We start from the raw sequence: 25,731 nt of genomic DNA, 5'->3' as shown, positions 1-25,731 counted from the left end.
AAGTATTTTACCACTTGAGTCACAGCACCACTTCTGGGTGTGTGTGTGTGTGTGTGTGTGTGTGTGTGTGTGTGTGTGTGTGTGTGTGTGTGTGTGTGTGTGTGTGTGTGTGTGTGTGTGTGTGTGTGTGTGTGTGTGTGTGTGTGTGTGTGTGTGTGTGGCTTATTAGAGATAAGAGTCTCATAGAGTTTCCTGCCCAGGCTGGTTTCGAAGTGCAATCCTCAGATCTCAGCCTCCTGAGTAGCTAGTATTACAGGCATTTTCCACCAGCACCCAGCCAACCTATATTCTTAAATATTCCTGTTATCACTTTTTTCATTTTTATTGTTTTTTTCTTTTTCATTAATTTTATTATTAAGTAGTTATACAAAGAAGGTACAATTTCTTAAATCAGAATGTAACTTTTGTCTCTTGGAACTCTTTAATCCACAGTCAATTCTGCTATGTAGATTGTTTTCCCTGGCCCTAATTGCGGGTTAGACTTGTTTGTCTTGTATAGACAAAAAGACATGGATTCAATTTCCAAAACCCCCGAGTTCTGTGTTTCTCTACAATAAAAGTCCAATTGCAGAGCGCTCAGCGATCAGATGGGGGAGGTGGGCTGAAACTAATGCAGGGAAGGGAAGCAGACTTAATAGGAGTAGGTGCAGTTTCTCCACTGCCCCCACCAATACTTAGACACCCTGGGACAAAGAAAGGAAGGGTCAAGATTTAGTGTGAAGTCAGAAGAGAAAGGCTCAAAAGAACATTAGAAATGCATTGTAAATTACATAAGCAAAATTTTATGTTTTGTTAAGGACCAGTGTTGTGTATCTTCATCTGCCCCTAAAAATATAAAAACTGAGAGGCCAGATCTAAGTTTATTTTGAGGTCTAATTTCATCTTATCACTCTTATTAAAGCTTGTTGTCTCAGTTAGGTCTCCTAACTTCTCAGAGCCTCAGTTTGCTCATCTGCAAAATGGAAATACCAACTTCACAGTATTAGTATGGAAAAAATATATAGAATATCTGACACAGTAATAAGTACTCAATAAAATATTAATGTTGCCTAAAATGATAATTGAATGTATTCTGTAATAATAGTCATCGCTACTGCACTTTTGTGGTACTCTGCCACTTGGACCATGCCTCTAGCCCAGCTTTTTGCTTGTTAATTGAAGATGGAGTCTTCTGGACTTTTGTGCCCAGGCTGGTTTCAAGCCTTGATCATCCAGAACTCATTTTCCTGAATAGCCAGGATTATAGCCATTTGTCACTGGTTCATGGATACTAATGCATTTGGGGCCAATTTTGATGAAACAGGAACATGTACATATTAGTTGGAAAAAATGAAGACAATTGTATGGATACTGTGGTTTTATCTATAGGAGACCAGGAAGATAAAAAGTCCTGGGGAAAACAATATGTCATAGCTTCAACAGTAATTATTTTTGGGACCTGGGTTATAAGTGATGTTTCTCTGTCTTCTATTTGTTCTTTTACATGTATCATATCACATAAAAATTACATATTTTATAGTATGCAAGTTCAGAGGTGAAAGAATTGGTTCCTTTGACCACTGAAGTAGCCTAGAGTAGCCATAGAAGTAGCCATACTGAGAGTATATCTCAGCAGACTGGGCATAATGCAGGCTTTGCCACAACCCATCCAAGAGACACAAAGAATCTTTTGAAAGTACCAAAATACTTCAGGATTTCATTTCTTTAGTTCTCTACTACTGTTGCATGAGAGGTTGGAAAGAAATTCAGCAAATAAATCTATTAAAACATTTTCCTTCAATGGCGTTTCTCCTCCATTTTGTAAAATATCACTATTATACCTGCCTCCTCTAAACCAAGGAAATATGTATCCTGTTTTTAAAGAAAAAAAGCTAGGGGCTGGGAAGGTGGCTCAGTGGTAGAGCGCTTGCCTTGCATGCATGAGACCCTGGGTTCGATTCCTCAGCACCATATAAGCAAAAAGAAAAAAGCCGGAAGTGGCACTGTGGCTCAAGTGGTAGAGGGTTAGCCTTGAGCTGAAGAGCTGAGGGACAGCACCCAGGCCCAGAGTTCAGGCCCCCCGACCGGACCCCCCAAAAAAAATTTAGAAAAAAAGCTAGAGTGCGGTGGTTCTCACCTATAATCACAACTCAAGAGATTGGGAGGCTTGTTATTTGAGGCCAGCTCAGGCAACAAGTTATCAAAACCTCATCTCAATAAAAAAGCCAGATAAGGTAGTTCACATCCATGACCCCAGTTCAGGGTCTCAGTCACATTCAGGTGTTCATGAGCCATCCAGCATTGTATCATCATTCCTAGGCAGTATCTTCTAAGATAAGGCTGACTTTTCTAAGAGGTAAGAATGAGAATGACATAAGCAAACTAACCATCCTGGGGGTGATCTCACAAGGAACACAGTTCTGTTTTGTAATATGTAGAGTATACGTATATGTGTGTGTGTAATGTGTGTGTACTATCCTTTAATGTTTTACTAATATATATTTACTTTTAAAGGAAACTCTTCCCAAATGTGTGTGTTTGATATTTATTTGCCTTGTTCTTGTTTGGGTCTTGATTGTTACAAACCAAAATTCATTTGACCTTCAGGATCCCCTAACAGAAACTAATGTTTTAAGATTTTTATATATTAAATATTTTATTATAAATTTGACTAAATATTTAGGAAATGCTAAAAATGTCAATTACACAAGTCCTACCTTTTAAAGTATGTCTTCAAAATCTTCTTAAAATTGATGAAGGTAGGGCTGGGAAGGTGGCTCAGTGGTAGAGTTCTTGCCTTGCATGCCTGAGGCCCTGAGTTCGATTCCTCAGCACCACATAAGCAAAAAGAAAAAAGCCGGAAGTGGCGCTGTGGCTCAAGTGGTAGAGCGCTAGCCTTGAGCTGAAGAGCTGAGGGACAGCGCCCAGGCCCAGAGTTCAGCCCCACAACTGACAAAAACAAAATTGATGAAGGTAAACAAAGACCATGAAATGTACTAGTGATGTGAGCCTAATGAAATGTCCTTATTAAGTGTGATTTTCTATACATTGCATTTCCTACTGAGACTCTTGACTAAAAAAGCATGTAGGGCCCATCATGTCTAGGTCACTAATGATAAACATCCCTGAAAGGCATCTCTTCTTAGACCCAGGGATTCACAGATGCTACAACACAGGCTCTGGAACCCACAGACCTATAGTCAAATCCTAGCGGTACTATTTCCTGAGTGGTCTGGAGAAGTTACATTTCCTCATCTTTGAAAAGTGGGGTTGCAATACCTTCCTGTAGGCTCACACTGGAAGAATCATATGACAATATATATAAAACATTTAGAGCAGTATTTGGAAGTATGGTGATTGTTAATTTAATACTTAAGACAATAACAAAGAAAAGAACTATGATTGACAAAAGTAAAAGTGTAAATTCTAAGTCATGTGGTTCTGCAGGTAGAAGAGGCAGATGATTGGCTCCGGCATGGGAACCCTTGGGAGAAGGCCCGCCCAGAGTTCATGCTGCCAGTGCACTTTTACGGCAGAGTGGAGCACACGCAGACGGGGACCAAGTGGATTGACACCCAGGTACACAGGTGTCCTCCTGGCCAGTGTTTTGGGAGAGCACGGAAGATGGTGCATTGAATGTGTCAAATATAGTACATTGTGTGTGTGTGTGTGTGTGTGTGTGTGAGAGAGAGAGAGAGAGAGAGAGAGAGAGAGGTACAAAACAATGTTGTGTGCCAACTAACAGGGTTTTTGCGACCATTCTGCCACTTTTATAAAAATCTACTCATTGCAGAGATGAAGGAACTGACACCAAGGAAGAAGTGGCTTCTGCAAGTCAAGTGACTTGACAGTCATTTTGCAATCTGTTTTATCAGAGATTAATCAGTTCTATAATACCTGACACAATATATGTGGCTTAACTCTTGGCTCTGGGTAGGTTGTAGAATGTTTGTTCTTCCCTATATCACCTCTGTTTGGTTACCTCTAACATTTCCAAGACAAATACTTTAATATCGTAGTATTTATTTAAAGGAAGATCAAGGTTCTTATGCCTTATACAGTAAAAACAATAATGAAAATGTTAAGTAAGTACTTTCCATTAGACCACTTGTAGAAAAGTAGTATTGGGGTCTCTTCAAGTATACTCTCCAGGGACTGTTCTTTGGTGACCTCTTCTTCCCAATAAATGAGCCCTATTAACTACTGGACTTACTGCTGGCCAACCAGTGAATCATAGTGCCTTGTTTAATAAGGATGGTCTCAGGCCAGAAATGACTTATCTTGGTCACCCTTTGAAACATGAAAAGAGAATAGTAAAGGCCAACTAAATGTGTTCTTATATGTGAGAGTTTAAAGTAACATTCAATCCTGTGATGTCAAAAGTGGTTGGTTTTTAGATTGTTCTCCATGAAAAAAAAAAAAATGTTGTATTTTATCATAAAAGAACCATGACCTGGGGCTGGGAAGGTGGCTCAGTGGTAGAGCGCTTGCCTTGCAGGTCTGAGGCCCTGGGTTCGATTCCTCAGCACCACATGAGCAAAAAAAATAAACAAGCCGGAAGTGGCACTGTGGCTCAAAGCTAGCCTTGAGCTGAAGAGCTGAGGGACAGAGCCCAGACCCAGAGTTCAGGCCCCATGACCAGACCTCCCTGCCCCCCACCAAAAAAAAGATAAGCACTAGATTACAAATACCACCAAGAGAGTTGCAAATGAATCAGCATATAATCTACCCAAGGGATCCACAGAGCTTTGGTATTAAACTAATAAATACTTGGTTTAGAGGTCCCTAAACTTGCCCAGTGTGACTGTCTGACATGATTCAGTTTACCATCAATCTTGGATGCATTCTCTTTATTCTGTGGACCTCATGACTGAGCTAACGAGTACTAATGGATGTTTTCACACTGAATCCAGAATTCAGTTGCAGAAAGTGTGTGGAGTCCACAGAGCAAGATAATGGGGCAGAGGTAAAGCAAGTGGGCCAGCTGATGCAAGGCCTACAGGCCTCGGGATGCAGACATCTCCTGAATCTGCCCCACACTGGTAGCTGGTAGATCAGAGTACATGAGGCCACTCGTGCTCTGGGCATGCTTAGGATGACTGCCAGGAAACTGAACTATTTATTTCCTTCCTGTGTAGTTCAACTTTTCTGAGAAAAGAAAGGACAGAGAGAATTAGAGGTGTGAGTACTATTCAGGGCAATGCCCATGGAGACAGAGGGGAAAGGAGCAGGAGATGAGAAGTATTCAGACTATGACTTGGGTTTGTCCCAGTTGAAGGAGAAACAGAAAGGATCCTCAGTGCCTCCCTGTAGCACTGCTTTGAACAAGTGGCCAGACTGAAAGACCTGGATTAAAGTTTGCCCATTGGAAAAGCTCTAGTGTTCCAGCTAGGCTTAATAACCCAGGGATGAGCTTTTCAGGGACAAGCTCACTCTAAAGTGCCCTCAAAAGGGGACACAAGGTACAACTTCTTAGGCTGCCTGAGTAACATCTTAAGGGGCAGAGAGGCCAATCTTGATGAACCCAGACTCTGTCCCACTGGGCAAAGGATTTCTGATGGGTCACAATCTCTATGGCCTTTATTCTAAGAGGAAGAGATCCAAATGAGAACGATTTATTAGAAAGAGGTCACAGTGATCATGAAAACATGACTGAATGTATATGACTGGTATGAGCTATAAGGCTTCATTCACTTGTAATTCAGTTATAATTTATAATTATAATTTATAACTGTTTATCATTTATAATTATAATGACAGGTTATAATTTATAATTCATTTATAATTAAATAGACCACATTGAAGATATAGGTGTTTAGACGGTGCCTTGAGCAAGTCACTTGCCTCTCAGCCTCTCCGTCTTCAAGTTCCAAGTGTGTGGGTGTACCATCAGTAGCCAGCTCCCTCCAGCTCACTCTCCTTCCTTAGAGCTTGACTTCAACAAGGCCGGGGATAGAAATGAATAATTTCTTACACATACTTTAAATGCACTCTGAAGCACAGTTCATCTTCCTACTCCATCTCTGTTGCAATGACTGTCAGAGATAGAGCTGAATTTTTCCCAAGCTCACTAATTATCACTCAGCTAATTATCACCTGATTTGGCAGCAGATCACTAAAGGAATCACTAAAATAACCCTTTTCATGTAACATAAAAACCCTAGTATTTTAAATATCATATGTGATGTATCTTCATAAATTTGCTGTTTGATTTTTTTTACCATATTTAGAATCAGATTATTGAGTAATCTACAAAGGACTTATCTAACTGATAGTTTGGGGTGGGTCCTTAGTCACCGTTGTCATTTTGTATGAATGTCATATTTTATCATTCTTAGAACACTGGGGTAATCTGAAACAAGATAGAACATTTTTATAACACTAGGACCACAGTGTTTCATTCCAGCGCCTCTGCAAGTGAAATGGGAGATCAACATAGAAATGCTACAAAGGACCAGCGATCTGATGTCTCCATTGGAGGAGGAAATCATAGGACCTCTGATTCCCCTTCCAGCCATCTGACTCACTTCCTTATCTACCATTGCTAACTGCAACCTGGGACAGCACAAAGAGATACCAGAGCCAAAGAAATGAGAACAGTCAGAGAAGAGAGAGAGAGAGAGAGAGAGAGAGAGAGAGAGAGAGAGAGAGAGAGAGAGAGAGAGAGAGAAAAAGCACTCAGGGATCAGGGGTTTCTATGCTCACTAACTTCTGAACCCCGAGTTCCTGTAAGCAAGCTTGTTTATTAGGTTTGAGTACAGGGAAGGTTAGTATGGGTATACGCAGAGAACAAGGCATCTATACTGTTATTGCAATCACAGAGACAAAACAGAGTTTGTATAAATGACTCCCTTATTTTTTTGAGAGTGAAGACTACAACCCAGGCGTATTTCAAACATATATTCTACTTGAGCTTTCAAGGTCCAGCTCTCTCCAGCACTAAGGAAAGGGATGGCATTCCAGCCTCGTCAGCCTCCCTAGAGCCATCGCTTTCAACCTTTCCATGTTCTCAGCATTCTGAGTACAGTTGAGGCAGCATTCCAACCTCACAACCCTTTCTAGGTCTCACAGCTCAGCTTCAGCGTTCCCTAAAATAATTTCAGTTGGTTATGGAGCCCAGAATAGAACTCTATTATCATCTCCCTAAGAACCAATGAGCAAGGGCTTCTCTCTAATCCTGCAGGTGGTCCTGGCTCTGCCTTATGACACTCCTGTGCCTGGGTATATGAATAACACTGTGAATACCATGCGCCTCTGGTCTGCTCGAGCACCAAATGACTTTAACCTCAGCGACTGTGAGTAGATCATCGGCTCTGCCTTCTTTATGTGTGTATTTAGTCATTTTGATTGCTAGTTAGAACCAATTTGAGTTGGTGAGAAAAGCTTTTGAGTTTCTCATCAGAACTCTTCAGTGATGAAGTGTTTAGTCTGTTTGATGCAGACAGTGCGAGGATATTTTAAAGCAATCCATCCCCTCAGACTCTCCTGCGAAGGTTTGTCAAAAATCCTTTTAGGGCTGGGAAGGTGGCTCAGTGGTAGAGAGCTTGCCTTGCATGGCTGAGGCCCTGGGTTTGATTCCTCAGCACCACATAAGCAAAAAGAAAAAAGCTGGAAGTGGTGCTGTGGCTCAAGTGGTAGAGTGCTAGCCTTGAGCTGAAGAGCTGAGGGACAGCGCCCAGACCCAGAGTTCAGGCCCCATGACCGGACCCAAAAAAAAAAAAAAATCCTTTTAGTCCATTAGGAATTGTGGGAATTGTATGGAGCATGACATCAGATAGCTTATTCTCACCATGGGTGGCTTATCTCATTATTGCTTTTCTATCATTCCCTTCAGTCAATGTGGGAGACTACATTCAGGCTGTGCTGGACCGAAACCTGGCAGAGAACATCTCCCGAGTCCTCTACCCCAATGATAATGTGAGTCATCAACACATAAGCTTATCCCAACACAGCATTGTCAGCTGCCCTAGGAAACACACATGGAACACCATGGTTTTCCTTTGTGTGCAATGAAACTCCCATGTCCCTTCCCAACTGTCCACACTCTCCTCCTAACCAAGCAAAACACAAAAACAAAAAACACAAATGGGTACAGTTGGAGTTAGAATTTTGCCTTTGATTAGTAACCTCTTCTCTAACTGGGGAGCTCTGTCAATGAATTTCAAAACAAACCCTGGATATGAAAGAAGAGGTGAGCCACTGGTGCTGATTCCTTTGCAGACACGAGCCTCATCTGCAAGCTCAAATCCTGGAAGTTAGCTGGCACCAGTGGGCCATGCCTGTAAATCTAACTACTCAGGAGGCTGAGATCTAAGGATCTGAGGACTCTATCCACAATTAACCAGAAAAAAAATTCTAGAGTGGAGGCATGACTCAGTTGGTAGAGCACCAGCTGTGAGCAGATAAAAGCCAAGTGAGAACACCCAGCTCTGACTTCTGGCCCCAATACCAGCACAAAAACAGGAAACTCTTGGAAATTTCTGCCCAGCTTCTTCCCTTGTGACAGCTCCCTGGTTCTGTCCCTTAGCTGGATGTGGCCATAGTCCTTGCTGCAGCTGCCGCTGCCCAATGCTTATACCTTTAAACTTATTACAAATATTATCCTCATTTTTAATCTAAAAATAGCTTAGCCACTTGTCATTTGTTAAACTTTGGAACTCTTTCTAGTCTGTTTTTTTCCAAAAGCATTCAAACACACCTGTGTTTTCACAAGAATGATATTTGACTCTACATATTATTTCATTATTTTTCACAGTAATTCATCACCCTCTAATCTCTAAAAGGTTACAGAGGTTTACCACTATTTTTGTATCTTTTGGGCCATGGTCCCATTGTTGAACATGTAGTTTATCTCTTTTTTTTTAGCCATTACAAATAATTTTCTATTTTTATTAGCGTATTATTAGTTGTACAGAGGGATTTCATTGTTAGCTTTCCATACGTGCACCAAGTTGGCTTGATCTACCTCTGTTCCTGTTTCTGATCCATTCCCCCTCTTTTTTCTTTACTGGTTGAATGGGTCTCATTATTCTGCTTTCATATATACTAATAAAAACCAACTGATCACATTTACCCATACCTCCCCCCCACCTCCTTTCATTTTGATGGGACTTCTGGAGAGAGCAAAGTCCTTCAGCACTCAGCCTTCAGTCTTTCACCAGATTCCAGGGGGCTTTGTCCTGGCCGGTCCCTAAGCAGGAAATGCCAATCACACTTGGTCCCCACCTCCATTGTGAACCACCCTTTCATGGTATCCCTCTGGCTTGAAGTTTTTTGAAGGGAAGGAGCTAAGACTGAAGCAGGAGTACTTTGTGGTGGCTGCAACCTTGCAGGATGTAATTCGACGGTTCAAAGCCTCCAAATTTGGCTCCAGTGATGGTGTAGGAACCGTGTTTGATGCCTTTCCAGACCAGGTGGGTACTCAGCCTGTGGATGCAGGGCGGGCTCCATGGAGGGACCTGGATTTCCCATCTGATCTACTTTGTTCCTTCTCTGAGTGCTGAAAATGTTGAGTAGGAACAATGCACACGTCAGCCACAGCAGGCAGGCTTTTTTATTTAGCTCTGTCTCCTCTGGACACGTGTGCAGACCAGAAGGCCGCCCAGGCCCTCAGTGAGTTCACTTCACATGATATCTCTTCTCACACAGGTGGCCATCCAACTGAACGACACCCACCCGGCGCTAGCCATTCCTGAGCTCATGAGGGTCTTTGTGGATATTGAAAAATTGCCCTGGTCCAAGGTCTGGCTTCTCTTACTTAATTACTCTAATTAGGATTGGAGGATAGCCAAAAGCTCTCTTTTTCAGCTTTTCAGAATATGTTACTGTTGCTACCTTCTAAGATTTAAGGAAAATGTGTCTCCAATGTGGACATGCCTCTGTTCTTATCCCTCCATGGGGAATAAGACTTTTAAATATTGGCCCATATTTCTGTGTTCTGCAGGATATCTAACAACAGTAGATGTTTGAAATTAAGTTCTTGGGGTTGAAGGTGTGGCTTAGTTGATAGTACATTAGTCAATGAATGAAAGAGGCAGGTAGGTACCAAGTTTGAGTCCCAGATTCAGACCTAAAAACAAACAAAAGGAAGAAAAGAAAGAAATGAAATTAAGTTCTTTAACCTCAAAAAACAGCTAATTAATTAAAATATTTTCTGGAAGCCAGCATTTTATTTTTAAATTTTATTTATTTATTTTGTTGGTCATGGGGCTTGAACTCTGGACCTGACCACTGTCCCTTACCTCTTCAGCTAGCAGTATACCACTTGAGCCACAGTGCCACTTCCAGTTTTCTGGTGGTTTATTGGAGATGAGTCTCACCAACTTTCCTGCCCAGATGGGCTTTGAACTGTGATCCTCAGATCTCAGCCTCCTTAGTAACTAGGATTATAGGCATGAGCCCGGTGCCTGGCTTGGAAGCCAACATTTTAAATATACTTTGTTTCTGCTGAGTATTAAGTTTTTATTCCTCAACACTTGTGCTTATGGTGTTTTGCAAATAAAAGATGTGGGATCAGAGGTGGTTCAGGTGATTGAGCACCAGCCCAACAGAAAAGGCGTGTTAAGATCACAAAGGCATGTCAGAATAGTTATCATTCAAATAGATATGTAAGCAAAGCTTTACAAGTAGATTTTTTTCCTCTTAAAAAAAAAAAAGGAAGCCAGACACTCAGTGGCTCAAGCCTGTAATCCTAACTACTTAAGGAGGCTGAGATCTGAAGATTAATTAAAAGCCAGCCTGGGCAGAGAAGTCTGAGAGACTCTGATCTCCAATAAACCAGCTCTAATCATGAGCGGAAAAAGCTAAGCAAGAACAATAGGCCCTAAAGCCTTGATTTCAAGTCCCAGTACGGTATACAAATACACATTAAAAAATAAATGTTCTTATTCATCTGGACATTCAGGGCCCTCATGGAATTAAGTGACTGAATGCATTCTCAAGTGGCCCACAGCTTGTGTGGTAATTGTGCCCTGCTTGGCGGTAACTGATCTACCCCTTCCCACAGGCATGGGAGATAACCAAGAAGACCTTCGCCTATACTAACCACACAGTGCTCCCAGAAGCCCTGGAGCGCTGGCCAGTGGAGCTGGTGGAGAAGTTGCTTCCTCGACATTTGCAAATCATTTATGAGATAAATCAGAAGCATTTAGATGTAAGTCATTTTAAAAGATTCTTAGCCCTTGTAAGAATAAGGTTTTATCATGTCGGGGGCAGACATATATCTCTCAACTGATAAAGAATACTCTACTCAGTAGAGCTCTGCTAAATATGTCTTGAAAGTGCTAGAATCGAGGGATGGCTTCTCCCCCATGGCCACTTCAACACCTCTTTGTAAAGATTTTGCTTGAGACATGAGTGACACCCCAATATTGTTTTAAACCTCAGTGACCAGGAAAGTCTTTCTCTTCCTTTGGCTAGAGAATCGTCGCTTTGTTTCCTAAAGATGTCGATCGGATAAGAAGGATGTCCCTGATAGAAGAAGAAGGAGGCAAAAGAATCAACATGGCCCATCTCTGCATTGTGGGCTGCCACGCTGTGAATGGCGTAGCTAAGATCCACTCAGACATTGTGAAGACCAAAGTGTGAGCCCCCCAGTCTGACTCAGATCCATTAAGGGCATGATGGGAGTGAATTCAAGGGTGTGCTTCTGGATGACGGAAAGTCCTTTTTAAAGTTTTTTTTTTTTTTTCTGTTATAGCTAGAACTCTTCAAAAAAGAAAAAATGGCTGGGAATGTGACTTAGTGGCAGAGTGCTTGCCTAGCCTGCATGAAGCCCTGGGTTCAATTCCTTAGGACCACATAAACAAGAAAAAGCCAGCAGTGGCACTGTGGCTCCAGTGGTAGAGTGCTAGCCTTGAGCAAAACAAAACTCAGTTGGTCCAGGCCCTGAGTTCAAGCCCTAGGACTGGCAAAAATAAAAGATGCCATCCTGTTTGAATTCTCTTAATTGTAGACTTAGGATCAAAAAAAAAAAAAAAAAGCTAAAATCCTGGTATATTTGTCAGTGCCATGATGTCATATGGGGTGACTAGATTTGGGATTTCTGAATTACAACTGTTTGGAATTGTTAATGACCTTCTATGCAGAATGACAGCCCTATCTGCTGCCTTCATTCACTTTTATTTAAACTTCCTAAGCCTACACTTGGCATCTGCAGGCAAGACTTTGCCATTTTGGCCACATTCAGTGATTGTCACTTCCATCTCCAGATTCAAGGACTTTAGTGAGCTGGAACCAGACAAGTTTCAGAATAAAACCAATGGGATCACTCCAAGGCGCTGGCTCTTACTCTGCAACCCGGGGCTGGCAGAGCTTATAGCAGAGGTAATGGAAGTGCTGAGCTAGGGAGGCCTGGCTGCATTGGGAATGGGACATGAGTACACTCAGAATTTGCAGACTGAACCTATAGGAGGGTGCACCTTGTACTGTCACACACAGCTCCATACTGGCTCTCTGCTGTAGCCAGCTTGAAATTCACTATTTGCTTGTTTGTTTCATGTTGCAATTGGAGTTTGAATTCAAGGTTTTACATTTTCTTTCTTTTCTTTTCTTTTCTTTTTTGTTTTGTTTTGTTTTGTTTTTGTTGGTTGAGGAGCTTGAACTCTGCCTGGGCGCTGTCCCTCAGCTCTTCAGCACAAGGCTAGCACTCTACCACTTGAGCCACAGCTCCATTTCCAGTTTTCTGGTGGCTTATTGGAGATAAGAGTCTCATGGACTTTCCTGCCTGGGCTGGCTTTGAACTGTGATCCTCAGATCTCAGCTTCCTTAGTGACTAGGGTTATAGGCATAAGCCACCCGTGGTACCTGGCTTAAGGTCTTACATTTTTATTTATTTATTTATTTATTTTTGTCGTGGGGCTTGGGCACTGCCTTGTGCTCTTCAGCTCAAGACGGGCACTCTACCGCTTGAGCCACAGCACCATTTCCAGTTTTCTAGCATAAGAGTCTCACGAAATTTCCTTCCCGGGCTGGCTTTGAACCGGGATCCTCAGATCTCAGCCTCCTGAGTAGCTAGGATTACAGGCATGAGCCACCAGCGCCCAGCTAGGTCTTAAATTTTCTAGGCAAGTGTTCTACCACTTGAGCCAGGCCTCTAGCCCTTTTGCTTTAGTTCATTTTTCAGATAATGTCTAATGTTTTCTATCCCAATTAATCTTGGATCCTGTTTCTCCTACTTCTGCCACCCAAGTACCTGGGACTAGAGGCATGGGCCCTCTGCCTGCCTTGAAGTTCTTATTCTTGGGTGTGCCGGTACTGGGGTTGTTGAACTCAAGGTCTAGAGCTCTCACTTGCCTTTTCTTGTTCAAGACTGGTGTTTGACCAACTACGCCACACCTCCAATTCCAGCTCTTTTGCTGATTTATTAGACATAAGAGTATCAGGGAGTTTTCTGCCTGGGCTGACTTCCAACTATGATCCTCAGATCTCATGCTCCTGAGTAGTTAGGATTACAGGCATGAGCCATCAGTGCTGGGTGGATTTTTTTTGACAATGTCAGACCTTCCTTTACTTTCCTCTAGTTTTCCCCTTTGGAAATTCTTAATTTGAGTCCTTAATTCTTAGTAAGAGTCCTCCAAATAATGTAGCTGGTTGTGGCTCATGGTCATTGATAACAAAGGCTCAGACACAGAGCCCAGGTGACAGAACTTGGGTTCTTGGTCACTCTATCAAAGAGATGTCAATCCTTTCAATCCACTGAGACTCCATTTAAGACACCAGCCAGAGGTGTTATGCTCACGGGGCCTCTCAGGAGGTCTTTTCTGGGAGTGCACCCATGCAGTAAACTGTGTGGAATGGGAATGATGCTGATGTAGATGCGTGAGAACCACCCATCACCCACGGATGGCCATTGCTCCGTTGAGCTTGTCATCACATGATTAAAAGTCACCTCTCTCTTTATATTGAAAGAAAATTGGAGAAGACTATGTGAAAGACCTGAGCCAGCTAGTGAAGCTGCATAGCTTCCTGGGTGATGACATCTTCCTCCGGGAAATCGCCAATATAAAGCAGGTGAGGCTATCAGCAGCTACACCTCACCTGGTCACTGGCTTGGGGGATCCATGTTCTGACTTTTGCAGATAGACCACTCTTAGCATCTAGATCAGAAGGGCACTGGCCCCATGTTCTTGTCTCCACAGGAGAATAAGCTGAAGTTTTCTCAGTACCTGGAGAAGGAGTACAAAGTAAAGATCAACCCATCCTCCATGTTTGATGTCCATGTGAAGAGGATTCACGAGTACAAGAGGCAGCTTCTGAATTGCCTGCACGTGATCACCATGTACAACCGTGAGTCACCCTGGTGCCCCCAACGAGGCCCCAAAGGCAGGAAGCAGCTAGCTCCATGTGGGTGACACCCCCTCCACCAGCAACCATCTTCCATTCCAACCAATGTTCCATTCCATCCAATGTTCCATCTTTTCATCTTTTGCAGGCATTAAGAAAGACCCAAAGAAGTTATTCGTGCCCAGGACAGTTATAATTGGTGGTAAAGTAAGTGGACTCTATTCCCTGGAGATTTGAGGGAGTGCCCTCTCTCTCTCTCTCTCTCTCTCTCTCTCTCTCTCTCTCTCTCTCTCTCTCTCTCTCTCTCTCTCTCTCTCTCTCTCTCTCTCTCTCTCTCTCTCTCTCTGTCCCCCCTTCCTCTTTTTCTCCCCTCTTTCCTTTCTCTCTGTCCACTTCACAAATAGTGTCTCCATTCAATTTGTTTGCTATTCTTTCCCAAGGCTGCCCCAGGATACCACATGGCCAAAATGATCATAAAGCTGATCACTTCCGTGGCAGAGGTGGTGAACAATGACCCCATGGTTGGCAGCAAGTTGAAAGTCATCTTCTTGGAGAATTACAGAGTATCTCTTGCTGAGAAAGGTACTTCCCTCTTTTGTAAACTATGTGGGATCAGGACAAATGCTAGGGATCCCATTGGATAGAGAATGGGTTAACTGACCTCAGGGAGGTAGGAACTTTAGCTAGAAGGTGTCACTGTTGGGAAAAATAACACAGGAGCTTTTGTTGAGTGCTTGTCCTGGGGCTTAAACTAAAGGCCTGGATACTGTCTTTAAGCTTCTTTTGCTCAAGGTTAGTGCTCTACCACTTGAGCCACACCTCCACTTCCAGCTTTTTTGGTAGTGGAGATAAGAGTTGCACAGATTTTACTGCCTGAGAGATTAGTTACAGATGTGAGCTACTAAGGCCTGGCTTGCTTTTTTTTTTTAATTCCTTTTTTCTTTATAATACTGGGGATTAAACTCAAGGCTAAGCACCTGTAAGCAAATACTCTACCAATGAGCTCTTCCTCCAGCCCTTTTGCTTTTAGCTTTTTTTTTTTTTTTTTTTTTTTTGCAGATAGTCTTGGGCTAGCATTTCCTGGGCTAGCCTTTTTTTTATCTTCCTGTCCACCTTCTGAGTAGTTCAGATTATAGGTATGAGCCACCATGCTTACATCAAGGCAGGAGTTTTGTTGTTTTAGTTAGTTAGCAATTCTGGTGTTTGAACTCAGAGGCTTGCACTTGCTAACCAGGTGCCCTACCGCTTGAGCCAAACTCCATACCCTGCTTTTCGCTGGCTATTTTTGAGATAGTCTCATGTCCTACCCGAGTATGTATTTAAGTTGAGATCCTCCTTCTTACCATTGCTGCTAGGATCACAGAAGTGAGCAACTATATCTAGCTTCCCTCCAGAGATGGAGTCTTACAGATGTTTTGCTTGTACCAACCTAGAACTATGATTCTCCCATTCTCTACCTCCTGTGTATCTTGGGATGACAGTCACCCATCACTGCATCTAACTATTGGTGGAGAAGAGGTCTTACAAACTTTTCTGCCTGGTTTAGAATCAAGCTTTGATCTTCTCAGTGTCAACCTACCATGAGCCACTGGCACCCTGATTCAAGGCAGGAGCTTTTTCAGATGACCCAAGTGACAATTATATTGATGTTCCCATAGTTAATAATGTAGCATTACTTTTACAATCTGTAGAGAGCTGGTATTAGAGACTGCCTGAGCCTTTGGCCTAGTGTGGACCTTGCTCTATAAAGAGGAGCAAAACTCCCAGCCGAGTTTGGCAAAAAGAACACCAGCTCCCCAACTCTAAGATATCCATTTGGTCTCTGTGTAGGAGGAAGAGCTTATTGACCCTGTGACAGGGAATGAGGGCAGACATCAGGCTGCTGAAATGCAAGTCTTAGATGCACCTCAGCTGGGCACTGCATGATCAAACACAGTATTCCCACCTGGGAACAGGCTGGCAGGAAGCCCATGTCCCTTTCTTTCCTACTGGGACCTTTGATTATTTGCATCACATGCTGGCAGAGTACCATCCACATGCTAATGCCATCTGTGCATTCACCTACTTCTCAGGTTGAAAAGATACAAAGGGAGCCTTCTCTTTTATGGGTACTTCTAGGGCCCCTGAGTTTACTGTTCAAGAACTTCTGCCCAGAGAGAAAAGAGCCAGGTTCCTGCATGTGCAAATGAATAAATAATCCATGAATATGTTCTTCTAATAAAGCTGAGATTGAGCCAGGTGCCAGTGGCTCATGCCTGTAATCCTGGCTACTCAGGAGGTTGCAATCTGAAGATTGCAGTTTGAAGCCAGTCCATTCAAGAAATCTCTTAAGGTTCTTATCCCCACTTAATCAACAAAAAATAATAGAAGTGTAGCTCAAGTGGTGAAGTGCCAACCTGGAGCCAAAAAGCTAAGAATTCAAGCCCCAGGACCAGCATGAAAGGGAGGTGGAAAGGAAAAAGAGATGTTGAGAGGGAAGGAGGGATGGAGGGAACTGAGATTGGTCCTGACCCCTGTGGTCAAAGGGTTGCGGGTTCAGGCAGCTCTAGTTGTGTAAATCATGCCTAGAGGTCAGAGCTTGATATCTGGCTACATGCCCATTTCATTTGTATGTGGTTTATTTCTCTTCAGTGGAAGTGGAAGGAGGGAGGTGAGAAATGGCAGGAATAGAGCAAGCCATTCTGCAAAAGAGAGGTCAGAAATTTCAAGGGCCAAGAAAAAGAAGTTGCAATGTATTTTATATAGCTAAAGAAATAAAAATATAACAAAAATTGGAGAGAAGGAAAGGTGGAAAAAGAACTGTAGCATCACCATTTATAGCTCAGTCAATAGACTTTTTTTTAAGTTTTTAGACCAAGAAAGAGTATCATAAGCATGTGGCAAGGTTCTATAGCACAGCACAAATGGGCGCTTTTAGAAGTGCTCACCAACACTGAGAAAGAGTGGGCTGTGTCCTCCACCATTCAAATATTTACCTTGATTGCATGGGTTAGTGGAAAGGTAAATGCTAGATTAATGGTGAGGGCAGTGAGGTAAATGCTCAGCTACAACAGAATATCTAGACACAGGACACCATCACTGATATTAGCATATCATTAGTCATTCCAGCCACGGATCTGTCAGAGCAGATCTCCACTGCAGGCACCGAAGCCTCCGGAACAGGCAATATGAAGTTCATGCTGAATGGGGCACTGACCATTGGGACCATGGATGGAGCCAATGTGGAAATGGCAGAAGAAGCTGGGGAAGAGAACCTGTTCATCTTTGGCATGAGGGTAGATGATGTGGCTGCTTTGGACAAGAAAGGGTAAGCTAGCAACTTCTCTTTGTTAAGCAGGTGACCCCCTCAGAAGGGGATGCAAGCTCCAAGGGCTTCTTGCCCACACAGAAAGTCTCCATGAAGACTGGGTTACATGAGATGTGGCAACAGGACATCTCCCTTAATAAGGAGTCCAGGGAGGCCTGACCACACATTATACTGTTAGGAAACTGTAGTTGATGCTACAGTTCTTTCCCGCCATTTCTTATCTCCAAGTAAAAATAAGGGGAGTTTAGGTACATGTTTCAGAGGATGTTGAAAATATTTCCTGACCATTAGAAAGAAATTTCACTCAGTAGCAACAAATTTCAAGAATCTATGGATCTATAAAAGTAACTTAGTCTCATTTTTTAAAAAAAACTAGTCTTCTTAATACAATGTTTGTTTAGAGCCATAAATTCTTGCTATTCTACTAGATTGGACTATTGCTCTGTGATGAGAATTTTCATTATCTACTACTTTCAGAGTATTTGGTTACAAGAAATGAATCAAATTTAGGGAGATACAAACCCCTTCAGGATTTAGTAAACAATATTATTTGTACTTGCGTTGACACTTGTAATGACTCTGGTTAATGCTAGCATTTCTGAATGGATTTTTAGAGCTAATGCAGTATCTATGTAATGTGATGTTAATGATCCACACTAACAAAGCTTCTTTTCATCTCCTGACACCCCTACCCTGCAGGTACAAGGCAAAAGAATATTACGAGGCACTTCCTGAATTGAAGCTGGTCATTGATCAAATTGACAATGGTTTCTTTTCTCCTGAGCAGCCTGACCTCTTCAAAGACATCATCGACATGCTATTTTATCATGACAGGTGAGTTCCCACAAGAAGATGGCTTGGGTTATGAAAAAGAACATCTTAAACCAACTAAAACCCATGAGCATAGATATGTGATCCAGTCACAGCTTAGGGAAAAATAATAGTCTCCACCAACATGGCCAGATAGATTTAGTAAAAACCTCAAACCTGGTGTTCTTTTTCTACTTCCACTGATACCTTTAAAATGCATCCATCTAATGATGGTTTTATATGTTGGAAGAATTATAAAAAGGTGGGGGTGGGGGAGAGCAGAAATAAGAATTTGATAAACTAGCCATGCCTCATCCCCTTAAGCAAAAGAGAATTTTAAGTGGAATCTACATATGCATCTGTTAATATAGTTTTCTGTTTTGTTTGTTTCCTCCTAACCACAAAAAAACAACAGGTTTAAAGTATTTGCAGATTATGAAGCCTATGTCAAATGTCAAGAGAAAGTCAGTCAGCTATACATGGTAAGTTGTGGAGCTTTATAAGGGAATCTTGTGTATTATGGCTAATTAAAAATGGCTGGGAATGTAGCTTACTGGTAGGGTACTTGCCCAGCCTATATGAAGCCCTGGTTTCAATTCCTCAGTACCACATAAACAAAGCTGCAAGTGGTGCTGTGGCTCAAGTGGTAGAGCACCAGCATGTTAAAGGACAGCTCCCAGACCCTGAGTTCAAGCCCCAGGACTGGCATTAAAAAAAAAAAACTTGCTTCTTTTTATTAAATCTAATTAACAAGGTCACACTGACCAGTTAAAAGGGGGAAACTGAGGGCTGGAATGTAGTTTAGTGGCAAATCACTTTACTAGCAATTGCAATGTCCTGGGTTTGACCCCAGAACCAAAAGAGAAAAGACAAAAACATGCAAGACAGGGGAACTAGGATTGGGTTCGGTGTAGTGTAACACACATCCAGCATGTGTGTAGCCCTAGCTAGTTTAGAGAAAGGTGAAGACTTGAGATTATAATCATGTTTGGCAACTTTTTAATACTCCCAAAAATTAATTCCATATTAAGCACCTACCATGTAAGCTCAGGATACAAACCCTCAGAGAGGATTGAGGTCTTTCTTCATGATAGGCCTGCTCTGGCCACTGAGAACACATTTTGGAAAAACTCAAGGTCCTTTCTCCTACCCTTAAATAGCCGTTAGTACCAGGGTTCTTTTTTTGGTTAGTACTGGACTTGAACTTAGGAAACTTGTTCTCAAACTTTGTTTGCTCAGCTGATGTTCTACCTCTTGAGCCAAACCTCCAGCCCTGCTATTTTTGCTGTAATTAGAGATAGAGTCTTGCAAACCTTTCTGCCCAGATTGGCTTTGAACCATCATCTTCTGGGTCTCAAATCTGGAGTAACTAGGATTACATGTATAAAGCCACTGGCACCCAGCTGTACCAGGATTCTGAGTTAGAGGTACCCACCCCAGTCACCAAGGCAGCTAATTTAAAGTACAGATGGCACTGCCCACTCCCACAAGACAGACACCCACCCAGTAGTGGATAGGATGCACTCTCAGTGTTGAAAAAGTTTGCTAAGATGACTCTGAGAGTGAGAATCAGTTTACTGGGATAAGGACTAGATCCCTATTCTTTGAAAGTGAACAGAACTAGTACCATTCATGGACTGCTCACAGAGTGGTGCTATATGAATAGAAAATAGATGTATAATATTTTTTAAAGGACAGGAAAAACAAAGGACTAAACTGAAAAAGAAAAGCTAGAGCCATGTGACTAGCCTTCACATGAAAGATGAATCCTTGTTTTGGAAAGAGGTGGAAAGGTTGGTCATCTCTGAACAGGAAATCTTTAGTTAATTGCAGATTTCCCAAAGGGGTGGATAGAGGGCTAGCTCTGCCAGGACTCCAGGGAGGGCTTTACCGAAGTGTATAGACCAGAGTAAGTTCAAGTAGATGGCCCATCATCTACTTCCTGAATGGAAAGAGCCACATACAGCTCCAAAAGCTCAGAGGAAAGAGAACAACCCTCTCAAGAATATAAGTAGCTGGGGGCTAAGAAGGTGGCTCAGTGGTAGAGTGCTTGCCTTGCATGCCTGAGGCCCTGGGTTCGATTCCTCAGCACCACATAAGCAAAAAGAAAAAAAAAAGCCGGAAGTGGCACTGTAGCTCAAGTGGTAGAGTGCTAGCCTTGAGCTAAAGAGCTGAGGGACAGTGCCCAGGCCCAGAGTTCAGTCCCCATGACCAGACCCAAAAAAATAAATAAATAAAACACTTTAAAAAAAAAAAAAGAATATAAGTAGCTGGGCACTGGTGGCTTATGCCTGCCATCCTAGTTACTCAAGAAGCAAGCAGAGGTCTGAAGATTGAAGTCAAAGCCAATGCGGGATGGACAAACCTCCAATTAACCAGAAAAATCCTGGAAGGAAGTATGGGTCAAAAAAGCCAAGCAAGAGCCGAAGGTCCTGAATTCAAGTACTGGCAAAAAACAAAAAAAAAGGGTGGGAGAACAATAAATCAGAGCAGGAAAGGAAAACACGGACAAGGAAAGGACAAATGTGAATTTCAGTTTTGCACAGTGGATCTCCTGTCAAGATTATGACCCAAAGCCAGCTGTAGTGCTACATGTTTGTAATCCCACAGTTTGGAAAGCAGGAGAACCACGAGGCTATTCCACTCAATTTCAGTGAAACCCTGCTTCAAAAGGAAAATAATAATAATGGTCACGGTGACGTATGCCTTTAATCACAATTACTTAGGAAGAGGAGGTAGGAGGATCACAAATTCAAGACTAGCCTTTTGAAGGCAGCAGTAAGACTGAAAATCAAAAGAAAAAAACTCTGGGGCTATAGCTCAAGAAGTAGAGCACCTACCTAGCATGTATAAGTCCTTAAGTTTAATCACAAGCACTGGGAAAAAAAAAAGTTATGGCCCAGATCCAAAAGAGGCCCATTTTGAAGTCCAACATTTGATTCAATCTTACTTGTTCATTAGTGCAAATTGTAGTTTTCTGCTCTTAACAAGAACTGTACTGTTGAGGCCTGATAAACATGATCAGCATGGCTGGCAAGTCTATTCATGATATGATCTGTGAAGATCAGAAGAAAAAAAAGGAAGATAGGAAGAATTCATTCCATCTCATTATAGTGAGTTAGTAAGTTTCCAAAATCAGAATGAACTAATTGCATACTGTTTTGCAGTAGCTTAAGGTATAATGGTAGTTTTAGTCTTTCTTTTAAATGCTTTTAAGTCAGTTAACAACTTGGAATAACTTCCAGTGAACTTTCAGAGTTCTTTACAATGATAAAGATATAGACTAAATGTCTTTATATTCTGTGTGTGTATCAGTCTCAATAACAGGGCTTAACTGAGGGCCCTGAAATCTCATTTAGGTTTCTTGTGCATGGCTAGTACTCTACCACTTGAGCCACACCTTCAGTCCATATTTTTGATGGTAAATTGGAGGTGGAATCTCAAAGGCTTTTCTGCCAGGGCTGATTTTGAACCACAATCTTTCAGGTTTCAACCTTCTGAGTAGCTATAATTATAGGCATGACCCACTTGGCACCTTAGCTTGTCTTTATCTTCTTTCACATAAAATTATCCTAGACATTTAGGAGGCTACAATCTGAGGTGCTAGGTTCAAAGCCAGCCTGAGTGAACAAAATCCTTGAGACTCTTGACATGATACCTTGCAGACATGGAATGTTTATCTCCTCCTCCTTTATTCACAATAGAGCCCAGGAAATATGGCTTCCAGGCCAAAACATTGTAACCCTACAGGAGTTAACCAGTTAGAGGGGTTAGGTCCACAGTTATTTATCAAGTAAAAACTACTTCATGTCTTTCCTATAGAGAAATATACTCTGAATATGAACAAAAATACAGTCTTCCTCCCTATCTGTCCATCAAGGGTATTTGTAAGTCATTGTCACTAGGTCCTGTCATTTCCCCATAGCCTGTAATTGGCCTGCTGTTTATATGCTGTTTATATGGGCTTCACATGAATATTATCATTTACAGAACCAAAAAGCCTGGAACAGGATGGTACTCAAAAACATAGCTGCCTCGGGAAAATTCTCCAGTGACCGGACAATTAAGGAATATGCTAGGGACATCTGGAACATGGAACCTTCAGATCTAAAGATTTCCTTGTCTGGTGAAGCCAGCAATGGAGTGAGCAAGGCCAATGGAAACTGAATTATGAGCTGTCACTGGGGGGTAGGGTGCAGGGGGAGGGGGGGAGCTTTTATTGAACTGGAATATTTTAAATAATATTCATTGATTTTATTTTGTTAACTAATGGTTAAGTATCTATGGGAAGGGGAAGCGTATGGCTGTATTTAGTACTGGAAATAAAGTGTCAGTTTTCAAGGATTACAGGAGTACCCAATTTATTCCTTTATAATGGATCAGCATCCTGCTAGAAAGTTAGAAACCTGCTGACTTTTTGTGTATATGTCAGTACTGCATCTTTCTGTTCATGCGATTTTTCCTCTCAAGCTGGCACTCTACCACTTGAGCCACAACTCCATTTCCTACTTTTTGTTAGGAGAGCAGACTTTTCTGCCTGCACTGACTTCAAACCTTTATCCTCAGATCTCAGCCCCATGAGTAGCTCAGATAAATTCTTAACTACCTTGTGTAAGTACAAACTAAAGATTCCTATGTAGTTGAAATCTTAGTGTTTTTTGTTTTTGTTTTTGTTTTTGTTTTGGTCCAGTCGTGGGGCCTGAACTCTGGGCCTGGGTGCTGTCCCTTAGCTCTTCAGCTCAAAGCTAGCACTCTACCACTTGAGCCACAGCATCACTTCCAGCTTTTTGTTTTCTTTTTGCTTATGTGGTGCTGAGGAATCGAACCCAGGGCCTCAGGCATGCAAGGCAAGCACTGTACCACTGAACCACCTTCCCAGCCCCGAAATCTTAGTTTTTTTACCCATAGGCCCAAACTCCAAGAATCCCACATACGGTCTGGTCACTAGATCCCCATACATCAATACAGACACATGGGTAGGGGGCGGGGGTCAGGCGGGGATTGGGGAATGGCTCAGGTGATGGGGCACCAGCCAATGAGCAAAACCATCAAGTACCAAGTTTTAGTCCTAGTCTCAGGAAAAAAAAATAATAAGATACATGGCAAAGGGTGATGGAAGGAGATTTATTGTGTGGCATCCATAGGAAGACAGCCCTTTGGCACATCTTTCAGTCTTTAGCTTTTCCTTAGCTTTGACTGGACTGGAGGGGGAGGGCATGAGAAAGGTATGCATCATTTAAACAGTCTAAGTTACCGGTGTGGCCTGGTTGAGCATGCGCTCACTCTTTGTCTCTGGAAGGGTTGGAGAAAGTGAATCTGCTTGAAGGGAGCAGGAGCAGGGCAGCCTCTGTTGCGGGTCGATGGTGTGTCCTGAGTTTCTGACTGGATTCTTTGAGGGCATTTTGCCTTTTTCCACAACATGCTAAGATGACAGCCAAAGTCTAAAAGTCATGGCTCCAAATGCATCAATTCAGAAGGGTAGCTGGCCTTTCATCACAAGATGTTAGCTGGCAAGCTTTGCCCTTCCTGGAGCCCGAGGTGACTGGCTGCACAATGACTGCGCACATCACAGGATACCGATGAAAAGTAGGGATGAGATGCTCAACCTTTATCCTGCTTTTAATTCATGGAACCAGCAAAAGCAGCTTTGAAATTACCTCTTACATGCGTGCACTCAAGCTCCTCTAACAAAAGTCATAAACTGAATAACTAACAAATAATGGAAATATATTCCTCACAGCCTTGGAGATGAATCATCCAAAATGAAAAGACAGTCAGACTCCATGTCTGCGAGGGTCACTTTTTTGGCTCACAGAGGGGACCTTCTCCCTGTGTCTTTGAGAGGCTGGAGGGACAGAGAGCTCCTCTGGCAGTATTTTTTTTTTTTTTTTGTCGGTCGTGGGGCTTGAACTCTGGGCCTGGGCGCTGTCCCTCAGCTGTTCAGCTCAAGGCTAGCGCTCTACCACTTGAGCCACAGCACCACTTCCCTCTGGGAGTATTTTATAAGGAAACTAAACCCAGTCATGGTGCCCAGCTCTCCTCCTGACACTGTGGCACTGGTGAACTTGTCTCAGCACATAGATTTGGAAACACACTCAGACATCCAGCACCCTAACACCAGCATAGTCACAAATACCCCCAGGAAGTCTGATTCCCACACATTTTTTTATTTTTTTGTTTGTTTGTTTTGTTATTTTTTTGGGGGGGGGGTCTGGTTGTGGGGCCTGAACTCTGGGCCTGGGCGCTGTCCCTCAGCTCTTCAGCTCAAGGCTAGTGCTCTACCACTTGAGCCACTTCTGGCTTTTTTCTTTTTGCTTATGTGGTGCTGAGGAATCAAACCCAGGGCCTCAGGCATGCAAGACAAGCGCTCTACCACTGAGCCACCTTCCCAGCCACCCCCCACACACACATTTTTTAGATGAGATCTAAATTTTACCAAATTCTGCCTCTCTACATAAAAGCTTCACCATGAGGAGCTAAACAGGAACATCCCACACTGCCCAGAATACGTGTTTTCCTTATTAAAATGACAAGGAACTCATCCATGGTGTCAGCATTCCCCAAACAATGTTGCATAGAGAAATTTCACATCTTCACTGATGATTCCTGCTTCTTCAGACATCATGCCCACTGTGCACTCAGGAAATCTCTGCAGAGAAAGGACCCAGATCAACTCCCACTCTTCCTCCAACTCCCACTTTCCCCCTGGTCTAGGTAAGCCAGACCGGCCCTAACCAATGCCTTCACAGAAAGATAATCACAGTTAGCAAACAATTCTTACCTCACAGCGGTTATGAACAGGGGGCATTTACAAAGAAGGTTGTGTTTGAAGCCAGGAGGAAAAATAACCATCTTGACCCTCTCTTTGTTCCTGTAAGCTTGGTGTGCAATCTCATAGAGCTGCAAGAGGCAGAAAGACAGACTCAAAGACTGGCAAATCATTCATGTGTTTCCTAGAAGAATTGTCCTTAAAAGGTAGAGAAATAACCAGTTTCAGGTCCTCAGTTAGCTGCCTCAGCAGCTAAGGACCAGAAGGCTGCAAAGCTACTAGAGACTACTGATAAAAGTCCATCCTCTGTACTTAGCTCACTGCAAAAGGATACCTCACCAGTAGAAGCTCGTTTAAAGAAAACACTGGGCCATGGGCTGAGAAGGTGGCTCAGTGGTAGAGCGCTTGCCTTGTATGCATGAGGCCCTGGGTTCCATTCCTCAGCACCACATAAAAAAAAAAAGCCGGACGTGGTGCTGTGGCTCAAATGGTAGAGTGCTAGCCTTGAGCTGAAGAGCTGAGGGACAGCGCCCAGGCCCAGAGTTCAGGCCCCACGACAGGACCCAAAAAAAAAAAGAAAAGA

The 25,731-nt window shown here is 42.7% G+C and overlaps 2 protein-coding genes across 2 annotated transcripts in view; one reads left to right on the top strand and one right to left on the bottom strand.

The window, feature by feature from the left end:
• The window catches only part of Pygl (glycogen phosphorylase L), a 32,332-nt gene extending 9,609 nt beyond the window's left edge, over positions 1–22,723 (top strand). Inside the window, exons 5-20 of the mRNA XM_070028073.1 lie at positions 3,427–3,558; positions 7,163–7,274; positions 7,814–7,896; positions 9,249–9,392; positions 9,628–9,720; positions 10,985–11,131; positions 11,398–11,561; positions 12,189–12,303; positions 13,888–13,989; positions 14,118–14,265; positions 14,411–14,469; positions 14,703–14,844; positions 17,362–17,569; positions 18,269–18,403; positions 18,795–18,861; positions 22,370–22,723. Of these exons, the coding sequence (XP_069884174.1) occupies positions 3,427–3,558; positions 7,163–7,274; positions 7,814–7,896; positions 9,249–9,392; positions 9,628–9,720; positions 10,985–11,131; positions 11,398–11,561; positions 12,189–12,303; positions 13,888–13,989; positions 14,118–14,265; positions 14,411–14,469; positions 14,703–14,844; positions 17,362–17,569; positions 18,269–18,403; positions 18,795–18,861; positions 22,370–22,546 (2,028 nt within the window). The 3' untranslated portion in view covers positions 22,547–22,723. The remainder of the gene's footprint in view (positions 1–3,426; positions 3,559–7,162; positions 7,275–7,813; positions 7,897–9,248; positions 9,393–9,627; positions 9,721–10,984; positions 11,132–11,397; positions 11,562–12,188; positions 12,304–13,887; positions 13,990–14,117; positions 14,266–14,410; positions 14,470–14,702; positions 14,845–17,361; positions 17,570–18,268; positions 18,404–18,794; positions 18,862–22,369) is intronic.
• Positions 22,724–24,191: 1,468 nt separating this feature from the next.
• Abhd12b (abhydrolase domain containing 12B) overlaps positions 24,192–25,731 on the bottom strand; it is a 33,270-nt gene continuing 31,730 nt past the window's right edge. Inside the window, exons 12-13 of the mRNA XM_069988926.1 lie at positions 25,161–25,279; positions 24,192–25,028 (exon numbers count right to left, since the gene is read on the bottom strand). Of these exons, the coding sequence (XP_069845027.1) occupies positions 25,001–25,028; positions 25,161–25,279 (147 nt within the window). The 3' untranslated portion in view covers positions 24,192–25,000. The remainder of the gene's footprint in view (positions 25,029–25,160; positions 25,280–25,731) is intronic.

The sequence above is a fragment of the Dipodomys merriami genome, unplaced genomic scaffold (genome assembly GCF_024711535.1).
Source record: "Dipodomys merriami isolate MVZ:Mamm:240054 unplaced genomic scaffold, mDipMer1.0.p SCAF_1, whole genome shotgun sequence".
Classification (NCBI taxonomy): Eukaryota; Metazoa; Chordata; class Mammalia; order Rodentia; family Heteromyidae; genus Dipodomys; species Dipodomys merriami.
The sequence above is the reverse complement of the archived record's forward strand: the minus strand, read 5'-3'. Positions and strand labels throughout refer to the sequence as shown.